General features: G+C 52.2%; 6 protein-coding genes across 6 annotated transcripts; 4 read left to right on the forward strand and 2 right to left on the reverse strand.

Moving 5' to 3' along the window:
- Positions 1-1,099: 1,099 nt before the first annotated feature.
- Positions 1,100-4,668, reverse strand: COCMIDRAFT_8737 (uncharacterized protein; the record flags this gene model as incomplete). The annotated part of the gene is made up of 4 exons (XM_007693708.1): positions 1,100-4,006; positions 4,065-4,157; positions 4,208-4,327; positions 4,387-4,668. 4 exons carry the CDS (start codon positions 4,666-4,668, stop codon positions 1,100-1,102), a joined length of 3,402 nt encoding a protein of 1,133 aa, XP_007691898.1.
- A 1,569-nt stretch (positions 4,669-6,237) lies between these two features.
- COCMIDRAFT_105820 (uncharacterized protein) lies at positions 6,238-6,769 on the forward strand (the record flags this gene model as incomplete). The annotated part of the gene is made up of 4 exons (XM_007693725.1): positions 6,238-6,305; positions 6,382-6,489; positions 6,596-6,623; positions 6,722-6,769. 4 exons carry the CDS (start codon positions 6,238-6,240, stop codon positions 6,767-6,769), a joined length of 252 nt encoding a protein of 83 aa, XP_007691915.1.
- Positions 6,770-7,445: 676 nt separating this feature from the next.
- On the forward strand, positions 7,446-7,892 carry COCMIDRAFT_29677 (uncharacterized protein; the record flags this gene model as incomplete). Its single annotated transcript, XM_007693711.1, has 3 exons — positions 7,446-7,711; positions 7,767-7,808; positions 7,865-7,892. The coding sequence occupies 3 exons, from the start codon at positions 7,446-7,448 to the stop codon at positions 7,890-7,892; spliced, it is 336 nt and encodes a 111-aa protein (XP_007691901.1).
- Positions 7,893-8,910: 1,018 nt separating this feature from the next.
- On the forward strand, positions 8,911-9,837 carry COCMIDRAFT_105783 (uncharacterized protein; the record flags this gene model as incomplete). The annotated part of the gene is made up of 2 exons (XM_007693726.1): positions 8,911-9,432; positions 9,502-9,837. 2 exons carry the CDS (start codon positions 8,911-8,913, stop codon positions 9,835-9,837), a joined length of 858 nt encoding a protein of 285 aa, XP_007691916.1.
- A 1,117-nt stretch (positions 9,838-10,954) lies between these two features.
- COCMIDRAFT_105766 (uncharacterized protein) lies at positions 10,955-12,808 on the reverse strand (the record flags this gene model as incomplete). Its single annotated transcript, XM_007693727.1, has 2 exons — positions 10,955-12,444; positions 12,517-12,808. 2 exons carry the CDS (start codon positions 12,806-12,808, stop codon positions 10,955-10,957), a joined length of 1,782 nt encoding a protein of 593 aa, XP_007691917.1.
- A 640-nt stretch (positions 12,809-13,448) lies between these two features.
- COCMIDRAFT_29680 (uncharacterized protein) lies at positions 13,449-13,805 on the forward strand (the record flags this gene model as incomplete). The annotated part of the gene is made up of 1 exon (XM_007693712.1): positions 13,449-13,805. One exon carries the CDS (start codon positions 13,449-13,451, stop codon positions 13,803-13,805), a length of 357 nt encoding a protein of 118 aa, XP_007691902.1.
- Between the last annotated feature and the right edge of the window lie 1,471 nt (positions 13,806-15,276).

Raw genomic sequence — 15,276 nt, forward strand, 5'->3', positions numbered from 1 at the left:
CCCGGTATGGAGCATTGTAGTATCTACAGAAATTGTGGAAAATTGTCAGGACAGTGTAGTACAGTTCAAGTATCACATGAATTACAATTGGTATGATTACGTGTGAATGTATATGATGTACCGTGCTACGTACATAATCTAAGTACAGGTGTACGTACATACATACGTAGGGCCAGTCCCAAAGTGGTATGCTGACACGCGTAATCAGTCCCACTTAATTTTTCACATAAGCTCATGACAGGTGGTCATCAGCGTGGGATGGTGGGTACAGGTGTGGCAACACGTCGATCATATGTCGGCCTTTTTTTTTTGAACCGCAGCATGTAAGGACACGGAAAAATGTAATGAGGTTTACCATGGTTTGCGTCCACATACAAAATACCCGCACGTCACAGTAGCAAAAAAAAGAAGAAGAAAAGGAAGGAAGCCCCAAAATAGTAGTTTGGTCGATCAAAGTTGCGCACATTACGACTCCATATACATGCAAACTACATGAATTGAACATGAAAGAAAATACGAAGAGAAAAAAAAACAATAATTGAAATATTGATAGGAAGATGCTCTCGTATCGTATATCATATATCGTATATCGTATCGTTTCCCCTCTTTGCTCCTCCTCCACTCTCAAGAATCCCAATCCTTCACAATGCAGTCATGGTATAGTAACCCTCTCTTTCCTTTGCGCAGCCAGAACAAAAAGAAAAGGAATGACGCCGGTGAAATGCTTTGGATACACACATGACAAAAAGGAGAGAGAGAGAGACAAACTCGCTGGAAGACAGGAACCGTATTTTGATGCCGCTAAACAAGGGGAGGAAAGCAAAACGTTCAAACAAAACAAAGCAGAGATGGAAGAAAAAAACAACAATTGCAAAAAAAGAAGGAAATATCTGAATCATATCTCATCTCGTCTCATCTCCTTTCCATCTCATCCATTCATACATGAGAGAGTAAAGTGCGTCTCTGTGAACTTCCCCACGCCCACCCCACATGCTAAAAGAATGTGCAATCTTTGTTGCCCGAACGCCGGTAGAGCAGGGGGGAAAGAAGGAAAAAAGACCATGTTTTCTTTTCTCCTTCAACAATAAAGTGTGCCTTTTTAAATAAGAGGGCCAGCCATCATGGGACTCATGTTCCTCGTATTGGCAGTCAAAGTCGACTCGTACGGCACTTGTGCCCCGTTTACAGAGCCCTGTCTAGGACGGTAGTAGCTGTTGGCGTATGCTGGTGCGGGACCCGTGTAGGTTCCTTGTGTCGTCGGAGAATGGAGACCGGGAGAGGAGGGGTTGTGCAAGTTACGGTTGCTCCGACGCCGGCCAAGCACCGGTGATGCGGAGCCGCCTTGTACCGTACCGGTAGAATTGATCGACTCGTTGGAATTGCTCCTTACATGTTGTGCCGTTGTCGGCTGTTGCATCTGAGGCGAACCAGCAGGATTAGCTGGACGCTGGAACCCTTGAGTGAATGGATTGGTGCGTGCAGGAACATTGTTTTCACGCTGTCCGAGCGCCTGTCGTCTCGTCTCAATGAGTTCACGAGCTCGCATGTTGCGTTCGTCCTGCGACAATTGGGCTGGGCGAGCAGCAGGCTGGCCAGGTGATTGTTGTACATTCTGGGTTGGTGATGGAGGCGGTCGACCATGCTCACTCGCACGCAGAGTACGCGTGGAGGCTTGAGCGTTGATCTGACGCCTTGAAGGCTGAGGCCGGAGGTTGAGACGAGATGGCTGAGGTCTCGCGCTTTGTTGCTGCCCCCCAGTTTCTCGAACGTTGACACGAGAATTCACAGGGCGCAAAGTGGCGACAGAAGACTCATTTCGAAGAAGCTGGCGAGAACTGCGGTTCCGCACGCCACGTGCTTGTACGAACGCAGCCCAAGGGTTGCCTCGGGCGGCAAAGGGTGGCAAAGCCGCACCCTGAACGTGCAACCCCATACCAGCGTGAGGAAAGGAATTGACACCAGCAAAATTGCCAGAGTTCCTCCGGCTATTCGCTGAAGAGGGGCGAGCACCAACACGACTTTGTGGACGATCAATCATATCCATAGCTGCTGCAGCCTGTGTCTGTGCTATGCTATCGATAGAATGTTGAGACGTGGGAGTGGACGAACCAGGAGTCATGGTAGAAGCATTGTTATTCGAGCTAAGAGAAGAAGCACGATCAAACCGGCTCATATTACCGTTATGTGCCATCGCTGGAAATCCCGGAGACATGGCGCTTCTCCGAGGCGGCGACACTGGCATACGAGGGTCCATAGCAAGGTTTGAAGTGTTGTCCATCAACGGTGTCCTCAGACGCGCAGGGGGCAGGAAAGGAGAGTATGCCTGTGCCGGGCTTGGTCGGTTCCTGTTCCTTGTACGGGGACGAGAAAGTGGGGTAATGGCTCGTGGCTCAACATCGATCAATGCACCTGCCATCTGATGTTGTTGGAGAGCTTGTTGATGCGCAGCAAACATCCAACTAATACGCGGATCGTACTCCCGACGCTGTACACGAGGAGCCCCTCGTGCATGCCCTTGCGAGGTATCCGAGTTGTCGTCAGTATCTGCCTCGTTTGTCCCGTCAACTTGAGCAGCCCCACGATTGACGAAGCGCGCGGTGGGATTTGAGAAGGCTGCCCCGTTTCGCATATTGGCTTGTGAGCGGCGTGTTCGCAAGGTATTCATGGCCAGCTCTATATCGCCATCTTGATCCGAGTCATCGTCGTCTGCTTCACCATCCTCATAAGGGGCTGCTGAGCTAGGAGGAACAGATGGTCTGCGACGCAAGCCACGGGAGGCATTCAAGACACGAGTATTGCCGGTTCGTGAAGGGGGTCGGATCGGGGCACTAGGCCGAGGACGATCTGCAGTAGGTGTTAGAGAACCGCCCATTCGGCTTCTGTCATTTGAGTTCGCAAGCGGTTCCCACCCAACGGTCGTTCTTCCTCCATCACTGTCATCTTCATCTTCTTCCCCCATTTCATCGTCTTCATCCCGCTGTATCATCCATCCCTCTTCTCTCAGCAAGGCTTGAGTGTCTTCGTCAAGCTCCTCCTCATTCGAGACATCAGTGGCTACTGACGAAGCTCTATCATGAGAGGATCTTGAACCGTTTGCACGATGTAGAGCACGAGTCTGAGCCGAATTCCTCACTCCCCTGCGAATAGGCCCTGAATCTTCCTCATCCTCGTCTTCTTCCTCTTCCACGACGCTTGAGCGGTTGGACGACGTTTCAGACTCGACGATGCGGCGTCTTCTAGCATTTGTTTGTGCTCTGCTACCAGAAGGTTGAGGCATAGGTCCAGGTGTGGATGATGCGTCGCTTGGTGAGCTGGCTGCTTGGACACCACTGTCGTCGATGAAGTCGTTCATAGAAGAATCTTCGTCTAGTCCTTCCTCGTCTTCCTCTTCGACTGTGTCCATCTCATCACCGTATATGTCTGAGACTATACTTTGGGTGTAAGAGCGTCGACTGCCAGCTTCGCTATGTGTGATTGGCCGGCGTCGAGCAAAGGCAGCTGCGTGAGGTGGTATTCCAGCCTCCAGAAATCGGCGCATCATTACTGAGTCGTCAGGAGGGTATGCACCCCAATCTCCCATACCGTCGTCGTAGTCGTCATATTCACCATTCTCAAAATCCATCTCGGCGTCGATGTCTGTGTCGTGCTCTGACATCTCGTCCATGTCGCTGAAACCTGTGAAGCTGTCGCCCCATGAGACTTCGCCTGTCTCGTCGAACACCAGCCCACATTGAGTGCAGCCACCATCTTCCAGTTCCCAGGTGCAGACCGGACAGCGGTCAACACCGTCTTCTTGATCGCGGACAACTTGCAGCGACGGGCCTCGTTGATGGTGGGCGAGCCTGAAGCAGCCCTTGAAGAGACCTCCAGTGCGGGGGTCCTCGTTGTCCTTGTCCTGCTGCACAGCGTCGGCCTCGTCGCTCTGCCACTTTTTGTGTTCTTCGATGCTCTCGCCCGGCGGGAGCAGCTCGGCACGGGATATGAAGAGGCTTGTCATGTCCCGTATCTGGAGTGCAGTGTTAGAGGGGGCGCACTATGTGCATGCATGGCTAGACTTGACTCACCACATAGGCGGGGGCGGGCAGGTCCTTGACAACAATGCGGCAGTCGGGACATGTCTTGCGGGCCTTGTTATTGACGAACCAGGTGCAGAGACACTGTGCATGTTAGCAATGGGCGGCCACAGAGGAGCGAGGGCTCTGCTTACTGTGTAGCAGTACGTGTGCCCGCATGATATGGTGAAGGGTTGGTAGAGCAGGCGGTCGCAGATCTTGCAGGTGAGGTGGTTGCGGAGACCGTCAAACTCGGACTTGAGGGCCTTGAGTTGCTGTGGCAGGCGTTAGTACAGACGGTTGTGGGGTTGTGTTTGTGGGCAGAGCAGCGCACCTCTTCTGCCCTGCTCGGCTGGGGCGCCTCGTCCTTCTTCATCAGCATCTTCTGCTTGAGGCTGTCCTTGCTGGCGGCGCGTGTGGGCCGGTCGGCGTCGGCCAGCTTCGAGGCAGAGCGACTGGCGGTCGGAGTGCCGCCGCGCCCAGCCCGTGAAGTCGAGGACATGACGGCCGACTGCGAGGGTGTGGCGGTATGTGAAGGGGTGGTGGCCGACGTGATGGACGACGACGAATTCTTGGGGCGAGCGGTGGGCGGGGTCGGCGACGCTCGATTGTCCATGGCGGCGGGCGATGGGTCTCTCTTTTCACGGACTTGGGCAGTCGGGAGATGCTAAGATGGAGCATCTGCTCACATGGGACTTTGCCCTTGTAGAGAAGGACTAGGAAGTATGGCTGGCAGTGGTTATGCATGCAAGTGCGGGCCTGCTAGTCGAGGTATGCTGGCGCTCGGTCACCTCTGCCCTTGCTCCCCATCCATTTGCCGCAGCAGCCGTTCACTTCCACCCTCACCTCGTTCCGTCTTTAGCGCCAGCCCCGAATCCCCGTCGTCAACCACCACCAACCATTTCCTCGAGCTATATCAATTCCATACCATGGCATTATCCTATTGGGCCGCCCCAGCCTGTGACGGGTCCTCAACACCAATGACGTGGGCACGCGACTCGTAACGTTGCCCTCACCAGCGTCCCGATTTGGCCCCGACCAAAGAACAAAAGAGTTATCAACAGAGCACCGAGGGCGTGCGACCGTTGTCGAATGGGACTGCCCCTTGGCCTGGAGCCCCATTTCTTTCCGCCCATGACGGCGAGGAGCGCGACGGTTGCACTTGCTATTTGCTTCGGCCTCACTATCCTATCCTACAGTGCAGCACAGCTCACACCCAAACCCTGCATAAATCTGCAATTCGCTACTGCCTGCACTACTAAGATATCGCCCTCATCCATAGCGCCTTTTGGAACCCAGTCTCTTCTCCGATCAACAACTACAGAGGATACTGCAAGGCAACCTACAGTACTTTGCCGGACCGTAATCGACAGAAATCGAGTGGCCATGACTTGCCCTCGATTTACAACTTGCAGTCACAAGTCTTGATCGGCAAGGTTGATCCTGCGACAAGTCAAGGCCGAGCTATCTTGTTGAGCAGCTCAACTACATGTTGAGACATACCTACTTTACGGTAAGTAAATGGACAAACCATTGTTGCTTTTTTTTAGCAAACTTCAAACAAAGTAGACAGTGTTAGTGTTGGATATACAGTCTTTTATGTAAAGGTTCTGTTGAATGCCGAGCTTTAGATCGCCATTCGTCGTCGTACGAAGAGGCGCACAGTCCTCAGCCCAAGATGATCAGAGGCAGCCCATGCTAGCCATATTTCCCCCGAAATACCATGCATCCGCTTGGATCAAACCCTGGCGATACTGTGGACTAGAGACTTGGCGACTATAATCACAATCTCTCTCTCTATCATACTTTACTGCTTGCCTAACACTGTGATAAAAGTGTTGCCTGGCTTTTATCTGGTGCCTTCAAAATTGGCGTACATGTGATGATTCAAAGTAGACAACATCAACGGCCCACTAAACACATTAGAGAAGAAGAAATTAATAGAAGTCATTGAATTAAGATGCTTTGACGCTCAGATTGGGTCCCGCTGTGTGACAGGGTAGTGCCCGTTGTCGTGCATGCATATGCGGTAGACCGTCTTATCGATAACATACCTCCGCAGCCTCATTTCCAATGACCACCGTTCGACTTTGTCTCCGCGCCATTCATCCCAACGCGGACAAGCAACTCTCCACCTAATTAACTTTGGACATCCGGAATCGCGCAGATCCTAGAAATCCTCAAAATGTCAGAGAAACCCACACCCTCGAAAGCGAATGAATGGTCGGGTGACAAAGCCACCAAGTTTGACAAGTACGCCACCCTGTTGATCGAGCTGCAGTCACATTGCGGGGAAGAAGAACAAGCAGCTGATATATCCTTATAACAGCAAAGCATTCAGCGAGTACTACGATCCATGTCAGGAGGCGGCGGATAGAAGCATACGGTGTTTGAAGAGGAATGGTGGAGAGAGGGCTATGTGCTCGGACTTTTTCCAGTGAGTAGGAATATTCTATAAATGAAAAACGAGAGACCCTGGGGCTTCAGCCACAGCTGTAGCAATTGCAATTGATGGGAAGTGAGGCTGACGCATATATGGACAGAGCATATCGGGATTGCAAGGAGCAGTGGGTACGTTACCTCCGCCGACTGCGCACCGAATACACTCCTGCGACCGTCCCTCCATAATTTATCTCGACATCGAGAAATAGTTGCTAATATTTCTATAGCAAGCTGCAAGGAAAGAAGCTAGGAAGAACAAGTCATGGTTTGGGTGAATTGAGGACACCGGAAGTTCGAATGTGAACAGCTGTACAACATCTCCTCTCCGCATAAGCACGGCGTTTGGGCACGGTATTTCGATGGTAAAAATGAGTGGTTATAGTCCCTAGCTTGGTTAGCTAGTACGTATATCTAAAACTGATAGCTCAATGGTCTGCAAGACAGCCAGACGCTACCAGTCTGCACTAGTCAACAGAGAAGGGCAAACTAGCCGTCAATGTATACTAAAAATGGATTTTTTGTGATTGCAAATACAGGTTGAAAACTACTCCGCCCATCCGGGAGATGTGTCCATCAAGCACATGGCACCGAGGTAGCCGCTGCACCTTGATGAGGTCAGCTATCTAGGATCTCTCTACTTGGTCACGATCACGCCATCATCCGTACATGCAGCTTATCCACCTGAAGCCCTCGAAAAGGCAAAGACGTGCCCGATCAATTGGTCAAACTTGTCGTACTTGCCCTTGCATGATGCACGAGGCTGTGCACTGACGATCTCTCTACCCCACCCCACCACCCCACTAAAGCTACCCCTCCACTGTACCCTCTCTGCTCACTCCTACTAACCATCTTTCCTTCACTTCTCTTCTCGCTCCACTTATGAGATCTGTTTTCAACGCTTCTTCCCTTAACCGTCTCACCACTCGAGCTTTCACATCAACCACACGCGCAATGGGTGTCCAGAAGACCATCATCCAAGAGGGCAACGGCCCCTCCCCTAAGAAGGGCGACACCGTTACCATGGAGTACACCGGCTGGCTGAAGGACGCCAGCTCCGACAAGGGCAAACAATTTGACAGCACAAAAGACCGCGGTCCATTCCAGACCCAGATCGGTGTCGGCCGTGTTATCAAAGGCTGGGATGAGGGTGTTGTGCAAATGAAGCTTGGCGAGAAGGCCAGGTTGGACATCACCAGCGACTTTGCTTACGGAAACCAGTGAGAGCTCTCTATGTGACAAACCGTACACCCGCAGATGCTGACGTATATACAGGGAATTCCCTGGTCTGATCCCTCCCAACTCTGACCTTATCTTGTAAGTCATTGCTCTTATACGCATGTACTTGGCGCACGATATTAATTTCTTTACAGTGAGGTCGAGCTTAAGAAGATCAACTAAGTCGTGGATAAAGGATGATGATGGGAGACGAACGTGGCAGTTGTATTCAGGCTGCAAGGAGATGGCCTATGGAGGAGTGGAAGCTTTGCTGTAATTGAGGATCAAATCCTAAGTAGCAGGTTCGCTGCCGTGGCATCGTGACCCCATAGTCTTTTCCTCTCTCTCCCTCTCTCTCTCCCTCTCTCTCTACAATCAATCACCCTCCTCTTCAACGAACAAGTCATTACTTTGTCCCATATGTCATCCCATGCATAGCTGTTTCCAATATCTTCAAACATGCTTCTCTTTGAAGGCTTAATCTCTTCAATGGGCTTTTTGATTTGTTTAATGGTCTATTCACCTGAATACCGTATAGGTATTACGCGAGTTGGTAAGGATTGAATGCTTGTTTTGCCTATCCTTGCGAGTCTGCAGTAGCTACCAAGAGGCAAGAGCGCTGGCTACAATACGCAAACAGAAGAGAGTGGGATATGCCATGATGAAACATACGCCTTATTATAGCTGATTGGTGCTTGTCCAAAGGGGTGCAGGTTTGAAGTAGAGCGAAGAGGGGCTGGCGACTAGTAGGGACCCGCGATCCTAGCGCGAACAGCTCTGGATGTTGCCTCAGAACAAGCGCCGTTGTGCGAATGGTCATACTCGAGATGAAGTCTTACTACCTCACATCAGTTACTATCGTGGCGCAATCCCATAACTTCCATGTCTAGATTCGGCAAACGCACATCATACACACTCCAACCCCGCTCCAGTGCAAGCCCCACCACAAGACACCGGGCAATGCATGCACATGCAGTGACATCACGACTAATGAGACGAAAGCTGCTTTATGCGGCGCTTAGAGCTACATGGGAAGGGCCGATGGCACAACTGGCTTTCCGCTTAATCTAAATGATCTAGTATGCTCTTATTACCTCGAAGCTTCTGCGCTTCACGCACTGCCTTCCGTAACACCAGTAATTGCCCATAAGTCACAGCATTGTTGAAGCATTCCTCTACCTTTGCTACCCCGCTATCCACCATGTCGGCCAGCACACTCGATATCAATTCGACTTTCGACCTGCCGAATTCGCAGTACAAGATTCCGAAAATCGGTTTTGGTGTCTACCTGTCACCCAAGGATGTATGCGTCAAGTCTTGCAAGAAAGCCTTTGAGGCAGGCTACCGACACATCGACACGGCGCAGTACTACGCCAACGAAGAGCAGGTTGGACAGGCATTGGCTGAAAGTGGGCTTCCTCGCGAGAACGTTTACATCACGTCCAAAATCATGAGTCCTGAAGAGGATGTCGAGTCAACATACAAAAAGGTTGTCGAAAGCGTTGAGAAGCTTGCTGGGAAAGATGGCTATGCGGATCTTTTCCTCATCCACACCCCGACCGGAGGCAAAGAGGCAAGGAAGACAATGTGGCTGGCACTGAAGAAGGCCAAAGAGGCAGGAAAAGTACGAGACATTGGTGTCAGCAACTACGGCATTGGGCACATTGAAGAGATTGCAACCATTGACAGCAAGGATGCTCTCCCTGCTGTAAACCAAATCGAGGTTTGTCTTGACCCCCCCCCTCCCCCTCCCCGCATTCAACTTACCCACATACCTAAACAATTCCACCAGCTCCACCCTTGGTGCCAGCAGCGCGAAGTCGTCGACTACTGCAAAAAACACAACGTCGTAGTCGAAGCCTACTGCCCCATTGTCCGCAACGAAAAGGCAAACGACCCGACACTCGCCGCCATCGCCAAGAAACACAACAAGGAACCCAACCAAATTCTTATCCGATGGAGTCTGCAAAAGGGATTCGTCCCGCTGCCCAAGAGTGACACTCCTTCGAGGATTGTCGGTAACGCTGATATATACGACTTTGAGCTCGACAAGGAGGACTTGGCTACGCTGGATGGCTTGGATCAAGGTGCAAAGGGCGCAATTGTCCATGCTGTCGACAATTCCTAGAATAGAAACAAACTCTGCACAGAATCAAGCCAAATTTGAAGCTCCATTAACGCTCCGAGAGATGATAAGCTTGGTCTTTCTGAAAAAAAAGCTAGCTTTTAGAACGGGGAATTTCACCACCATCATCACCACTACTATGAGAAGAAATTGCCTCCAACTACGATACATCTTGAAATAAAAAGAATATGATGGGAAAGAACTTACGGACCAAGTTCGGTCGGACAGACAGGGGGGCTTTGAAAGCAAAACGCGCGTCTGTTCTCGCAACGTAGCCCCCCCTCTCCCACCCCTCTCCCTCCACCAGCCCACTTTATGTATTCTATCCACACTCCCAACCACTTCGATCAGCATGACGACTTTTTTTGTTTTGTTTTGGCTTTGGGGTTTGAACATGATTAGGGGGTTTGCTAGGTTGTCTCACGTCACACCCTAATGTACACGGCACATGTTCATTATCGATTTTTTTTTCCTGCTCCGCTACTGTTATTTGATAGTACGATATAAATTGAGTGATTTTGCAAAATGCCATCGGTTTTGTAGTGTAGCGGTTATCACTCCGGATTCTGATTCAGGCGTCAGAGTCTTCCGGCAACCCCGGTTCGATTCCGGGCAAGACCTCACCGTCTTATCCTTTTTTCTCTTTTTTTTTTGAATGCTTTTCTTGTTGCCCTTTTTTTGGGACTATCCTATCATAACGCTTATCGTGCATCGGGGAGCGGTGAAGGGTACGGTTCTTTTTATGAGATTGAAATTTTTTTTGTTGTAGCGTTTTTGCCGTTGTAATACGGCTTCATATGGTAGAGTTACGGATTACTATATAGGACCCCTATATCTAAGTGAAAGCGTACTTAAGAAGAGGGAGGGATGAAAAAAAAGGGAGGTTCGCAAGGCTGCGCAAGTGCCCGAATGGAGAGGACGACATGCCGCCTGGTACCACAGAGGAGCACCGCAAAACACAAGAAAGGAAATAGAAGTAGGGGTGTAAGTAAGGATGTAAATGTAAGGCGCCATGTCGCTAAACGCTTGGGATAAAAAAAGGAGATGTCGGCTGTGCCAAAAGAAAAGACAGCTCTGGAAAAAAAAAAGGGGAAAATGCGTCCGGGGTATTACACATCTATCAACAAAAGAACTTGTAGACCTTCTTCCACCTGGGCCACTTCTTCTTTTCTTCCCGCTCTTCCTCGATCAAAGCCTGTATGTTGAGTTCCCTGATTCCCGTTACGAGATCCATATTGTGCGAGCGAACGACCGAAGTGCGGAACCAGAACTTGTAGGGGAAGTAAAAAGCTAATGTGACGGGGAGGGCGAGGTAGACGCTGAAGAAGCGTTGGAGGCGCTGGGAGGTAGACAGAACAGCCATGTCGATTGGAGCGACGGAAATGTAGAACTGGGCGACGAGGACGAGGATGTTGAGGCCGAAGCCGATGTAGGAGCCGATGAGGCCCGGCTGCGAGCGGAAGGCGAGTTCGCTAAGGCTGTGGCCTTGGACTTTCCAGCCCTGGCGGAAGCGGATGTGGGCGAGGCAGATGGAGGCCCAGGTGAAGACGGCGGAGAGGGCGGAGAGGGCGAGGAGCCAGTTGAAGGCTGCATCTTGGAGGCGGCGTTCTGCTCCGGCGAGGAAGGCGAGGAGGCCGAGGGAAGACGCGAAGGCAATGGAAACGAGAGGGCGACCTTGGCGATCGATGTACGCGAAGATTCTGGGGGCTTGGTTCTGTTCGGCCAGCGCTGCGAGTGTGCGTGAGGAACCGTAGATGGACGAGTTGCCGACGGAAAGGACGGCAATCATGATGACGGCGTTGAAGACAGAGGGCAAGCCTTCGATACCGGCATTCTGGATGGCAATGACAAAGGGAGAGGCTACGGCATCGACATTGTTCTTGTCCTGGAGGAGGCGTTCGTTGTTGTATGGCACGAGCAGACCGACGACAGTGAGCGAGACAATGTAGAAGAGGGAGATTCGCCAAAAGACTTGCTTGACGGCCGTGGGGAGCGACTTGCGTGGATTGGCGGTTTCAGCAGCAGCAAGACCGACGAGCTCCGTACCGGAAAAGGCGAAGGCGGCGTTGACGAAGACGCTGCAGAGACCTTTGAAGCCGTTGTTGAAGGGTCCTGGGTCGCGCCAGTACTTTCCTCCAATGTAACCGCCGTCTGGACCGCCGCCAATGTTGATGATGATTCCAAGGATGATGAAGCCAATGACTGCGGTGATTTTGACGATAGCAAAGACGAACTCGGCCTCTCCATATCCCTTGATACCGAACAGATTGATGACGACAATCAGGACCAAGAAGATGGCGACCCATGCGTTGTTGTTGACTGCGCCGCCGTTCCAATACTCAATGGTGAAGGTGGCAGCGACAATCTCGAGCGGGAGCACAACAAGCCATTGCAGAGCGTAGTTCCAACCCATGGCAAAGCCCCAAGCGGGATCCAGGAAGCGTGTCGAGTATGCGGAGAAGGAACCAGCAACCGGAAAGAGGACGGCCATTTCGCCCAGTGCGTGGACTGTGGTGTAGAGCATGACACCGACGAGACAGTAGCATATGACGAGCGATGCTGGACCACCATTTGCTAGTGCCTGACCAGAGCCGACAAACAGACCGGTACCTTTTTTTTGGCAAGTTTGTGATCAGCCGAGGGACGAGGTGGTGGTTGAGTGGGAGAAGAAGGCATGCTTACCAATGGAACCTCCAATGGCTATCATCTGCAAGTGGCGACCCTTGAGCCTCCGAGCAAGTGGCGAGTTTGCAGTATTAGTTGCAGCAGCCTCTGGATCAAACATGTTGCTATCAGCGCCGACGGTTGTCTTTGGCGTCATGGTCATGGCGAAGTTGGGGTCCCGCTTGAAGCTGTCGAGCATGCGGCGGCCGAGGCCTTGATTGTAGCGAGAGGACTCGCCATAGTAGTCGGATCCCTGCGAGGCTCTCCCAAAGCTCTTTTCAGTCCCGTACATGTCGTCGTCCATGGTCATCGGGGTCGGGGCAAGGCAGCAGGGCGCCGGGCAGGACGGCACAGGGCAGCCAGACACACGCGACACGAGACAGAACAGGCAGCGCAAAAGAGGGACGGGTGCGAGGCTTCTTTCTGCACGGTGGTCGGTGTTGCTGCAAGTTGCGGAGACTGAGATGGACTGATTGCTTTTTTGCCCCAGGCGAGCGGGCGCAGGGACCGGGTTATTACTTATGAGGGCAGGCAGGCAGGCAGGCAGGCAGTGGTGCTGACGGGCGAGGCAGTTCTGAGCGTACCGGTCACTAACTGGATATGTCGGTAGGAGTGTACATGGCACACTAGACATGTCAGTCCGGGGCCAAGGGTCAAGGATGGTCGAGGCAGGCCCGGACTGCTGGGAAGGGCTGGATATGGATTGACCAGGTGGGAGTACTTACTTAGTTACCTAGTGGGGGGCCATGTCCATTCATGCAGGTGGGCCGGGGGTAGGGCAATTCACATCACTGCGCATCGCCGTCTGTTGGTTGGTACTGTGTGCATGGTGGTGGTGGTGGTGGTGGTAAGCATCCATGTGTGTACAGTAGTATACACTACACATAGCATCTCCCATCCAACCCCGTATCCTCTGTCTCTTCTCCTTGACATGCCTCGTCCGTCTCTCGATGCTGCAGCCATCAGCCATGTGCCAGCTGTTTAGCCTTGGGCGAGGCCAGCCGTGCTTGGCCTCGTCGCCTCCCACTAACCTCCAGCCGTTCGAGCGGATGGCGCCAGAAACAGCCAATCTCGGTCCCCTAGCTGGATTCTCTCATTGCTCCAGATTTGCGTTTGCGGCTCGCGTGGCCGCCGGCGCTACCAGACGGCCTCGGTGTCTGTCTGTGCCGGTGTCCATGGCACCGGTCGCCCTTATCGCCATGTGCTCGTGGGACGGTCGAGTCACGGCTGGGAGGTGGCTTGCGGTTTGCGGCTTGCGGCTTGCCCCTCACCTCCCGTGCCTCGCAACCAACACCCGCCCCAACTGATACGGATAGCCACAACCTGTCGCAAGACTGCATCCATCCAGCTTTCCAGAACCCGTCCTACCCGGCCCACGATGCAATGGATGCATGCGCATGCTCCTGCTCCTTTGCAGCGCGTCGTGGTGGGACGGCTAAAATCACATTGCGTCTTACGCACTCGGCCGTGGCCCTTGACACCCGCCATCACATGCAGGTACGGTCCACAATTCGTCGGTAGCTGCTTCATCCCTCTCCCGCTTCATAAAACCATCCTCGGGCTGTCTGCCTCCAACACCACGCCACAATAAAACGTGCTTCGCCTTACCGGTCCATACACGCTCCCAATGCGCCCGACAACGGCCCGTTTCCCACAAGCACCGCCCTCTTCCTCCTCCATGCCAGCCCCGCGCAACTTTGTACCGGAATCAAACATACCACACACACACACACACACACACACACACACACTCCCACAAGGCCAACCGTGATTTCCATCCTTTGGCCCCCCCTCCCCTTCCCATTTTCTCTCTTATCAAGCCCGAGCACTAACCGTCTCACCATGCATCACGGGCCTAGCCACCTTCTCCTTCGTCGCTGCCATTTCGCTTACAGAAACAAGAACACGAGAGAGACAGATGTCAGTCTTGCCATTGCTATCGCAATGCCCGGGTATGGGACGTTGTTCGGCAGATGGCATGAATCAGACGCCAACCACGTTAGGCATGCCTTCCCAGGCCGGTTAGGTCAGTGGCACGCCCAATTGATAAGGCCAGCCCTCCATGCATTTCCACATCGTAACCTCTCTACTGCATCCCGGCCCAAATGGCTAATCCCATTACGTCCCCTCTTGCAAACCCGGACAAAAAACCAATTTCATGCACATGTGAGAAACTTCGTGTATACGTACTTGCTCGTGTTCCCCCACCTCCCCTGAATAAGTTCGTCCCGACAATGATCGACAGATTACCCATCCCCATAACCCTGCCCTTTTTTTTATGTAAACTCCGCAGCCCGCAGGCAAAAAATAAATACCGCCCCCAGAAATCATGGTGCTTATGCACTGCAACCCGTTGGCACATTGCAGGTTCAAGTCGCCGTTCTTCTGACGCAAGTGGCGAGATCGCCGGCTCACCCACTACTCACTCATCTCCTGTAATCTGTATGATGCCATCCATCCCATTGCCCAATACGCGTCTCGTCCGACTCATTAAACTCTACCTCTTTGCTAGCCAAAACATGTGAACACGAATGGACAAAAATAAACATACACGCGCACATGCATACATACATACATACATACATAATCCCATATTATTGATCTCCAAGATATATTCGATCCTCACCCTCCTCCTCCAACCACCCCCATGGTTCTCTTCCATCGATCCTTTCCCGACAAAAAAAAAAGAACGTCCCTGCACAATATGTGTCCCAGGATCCCAGGAAGGAGCGACACACACAGAAAGAGAATACGGAGAACCCCTCCCCCCTCCCCCCC

The sequence above is a fragment of the Bipolaris oryzae genome, assembly GCF_000523455.1.
Source record: "Bipolaris oryzae ATCC 44560 unplaced genomic scaffold scaffold_178, whole genome shotgun sequence".
Lineage (NCBI taxonomy): Eukaryota > Fungi > Ascomycota > Dothideomycetes > Pleosporales > Pleosporaceae > Bipolaris > Bipolaris oryzae.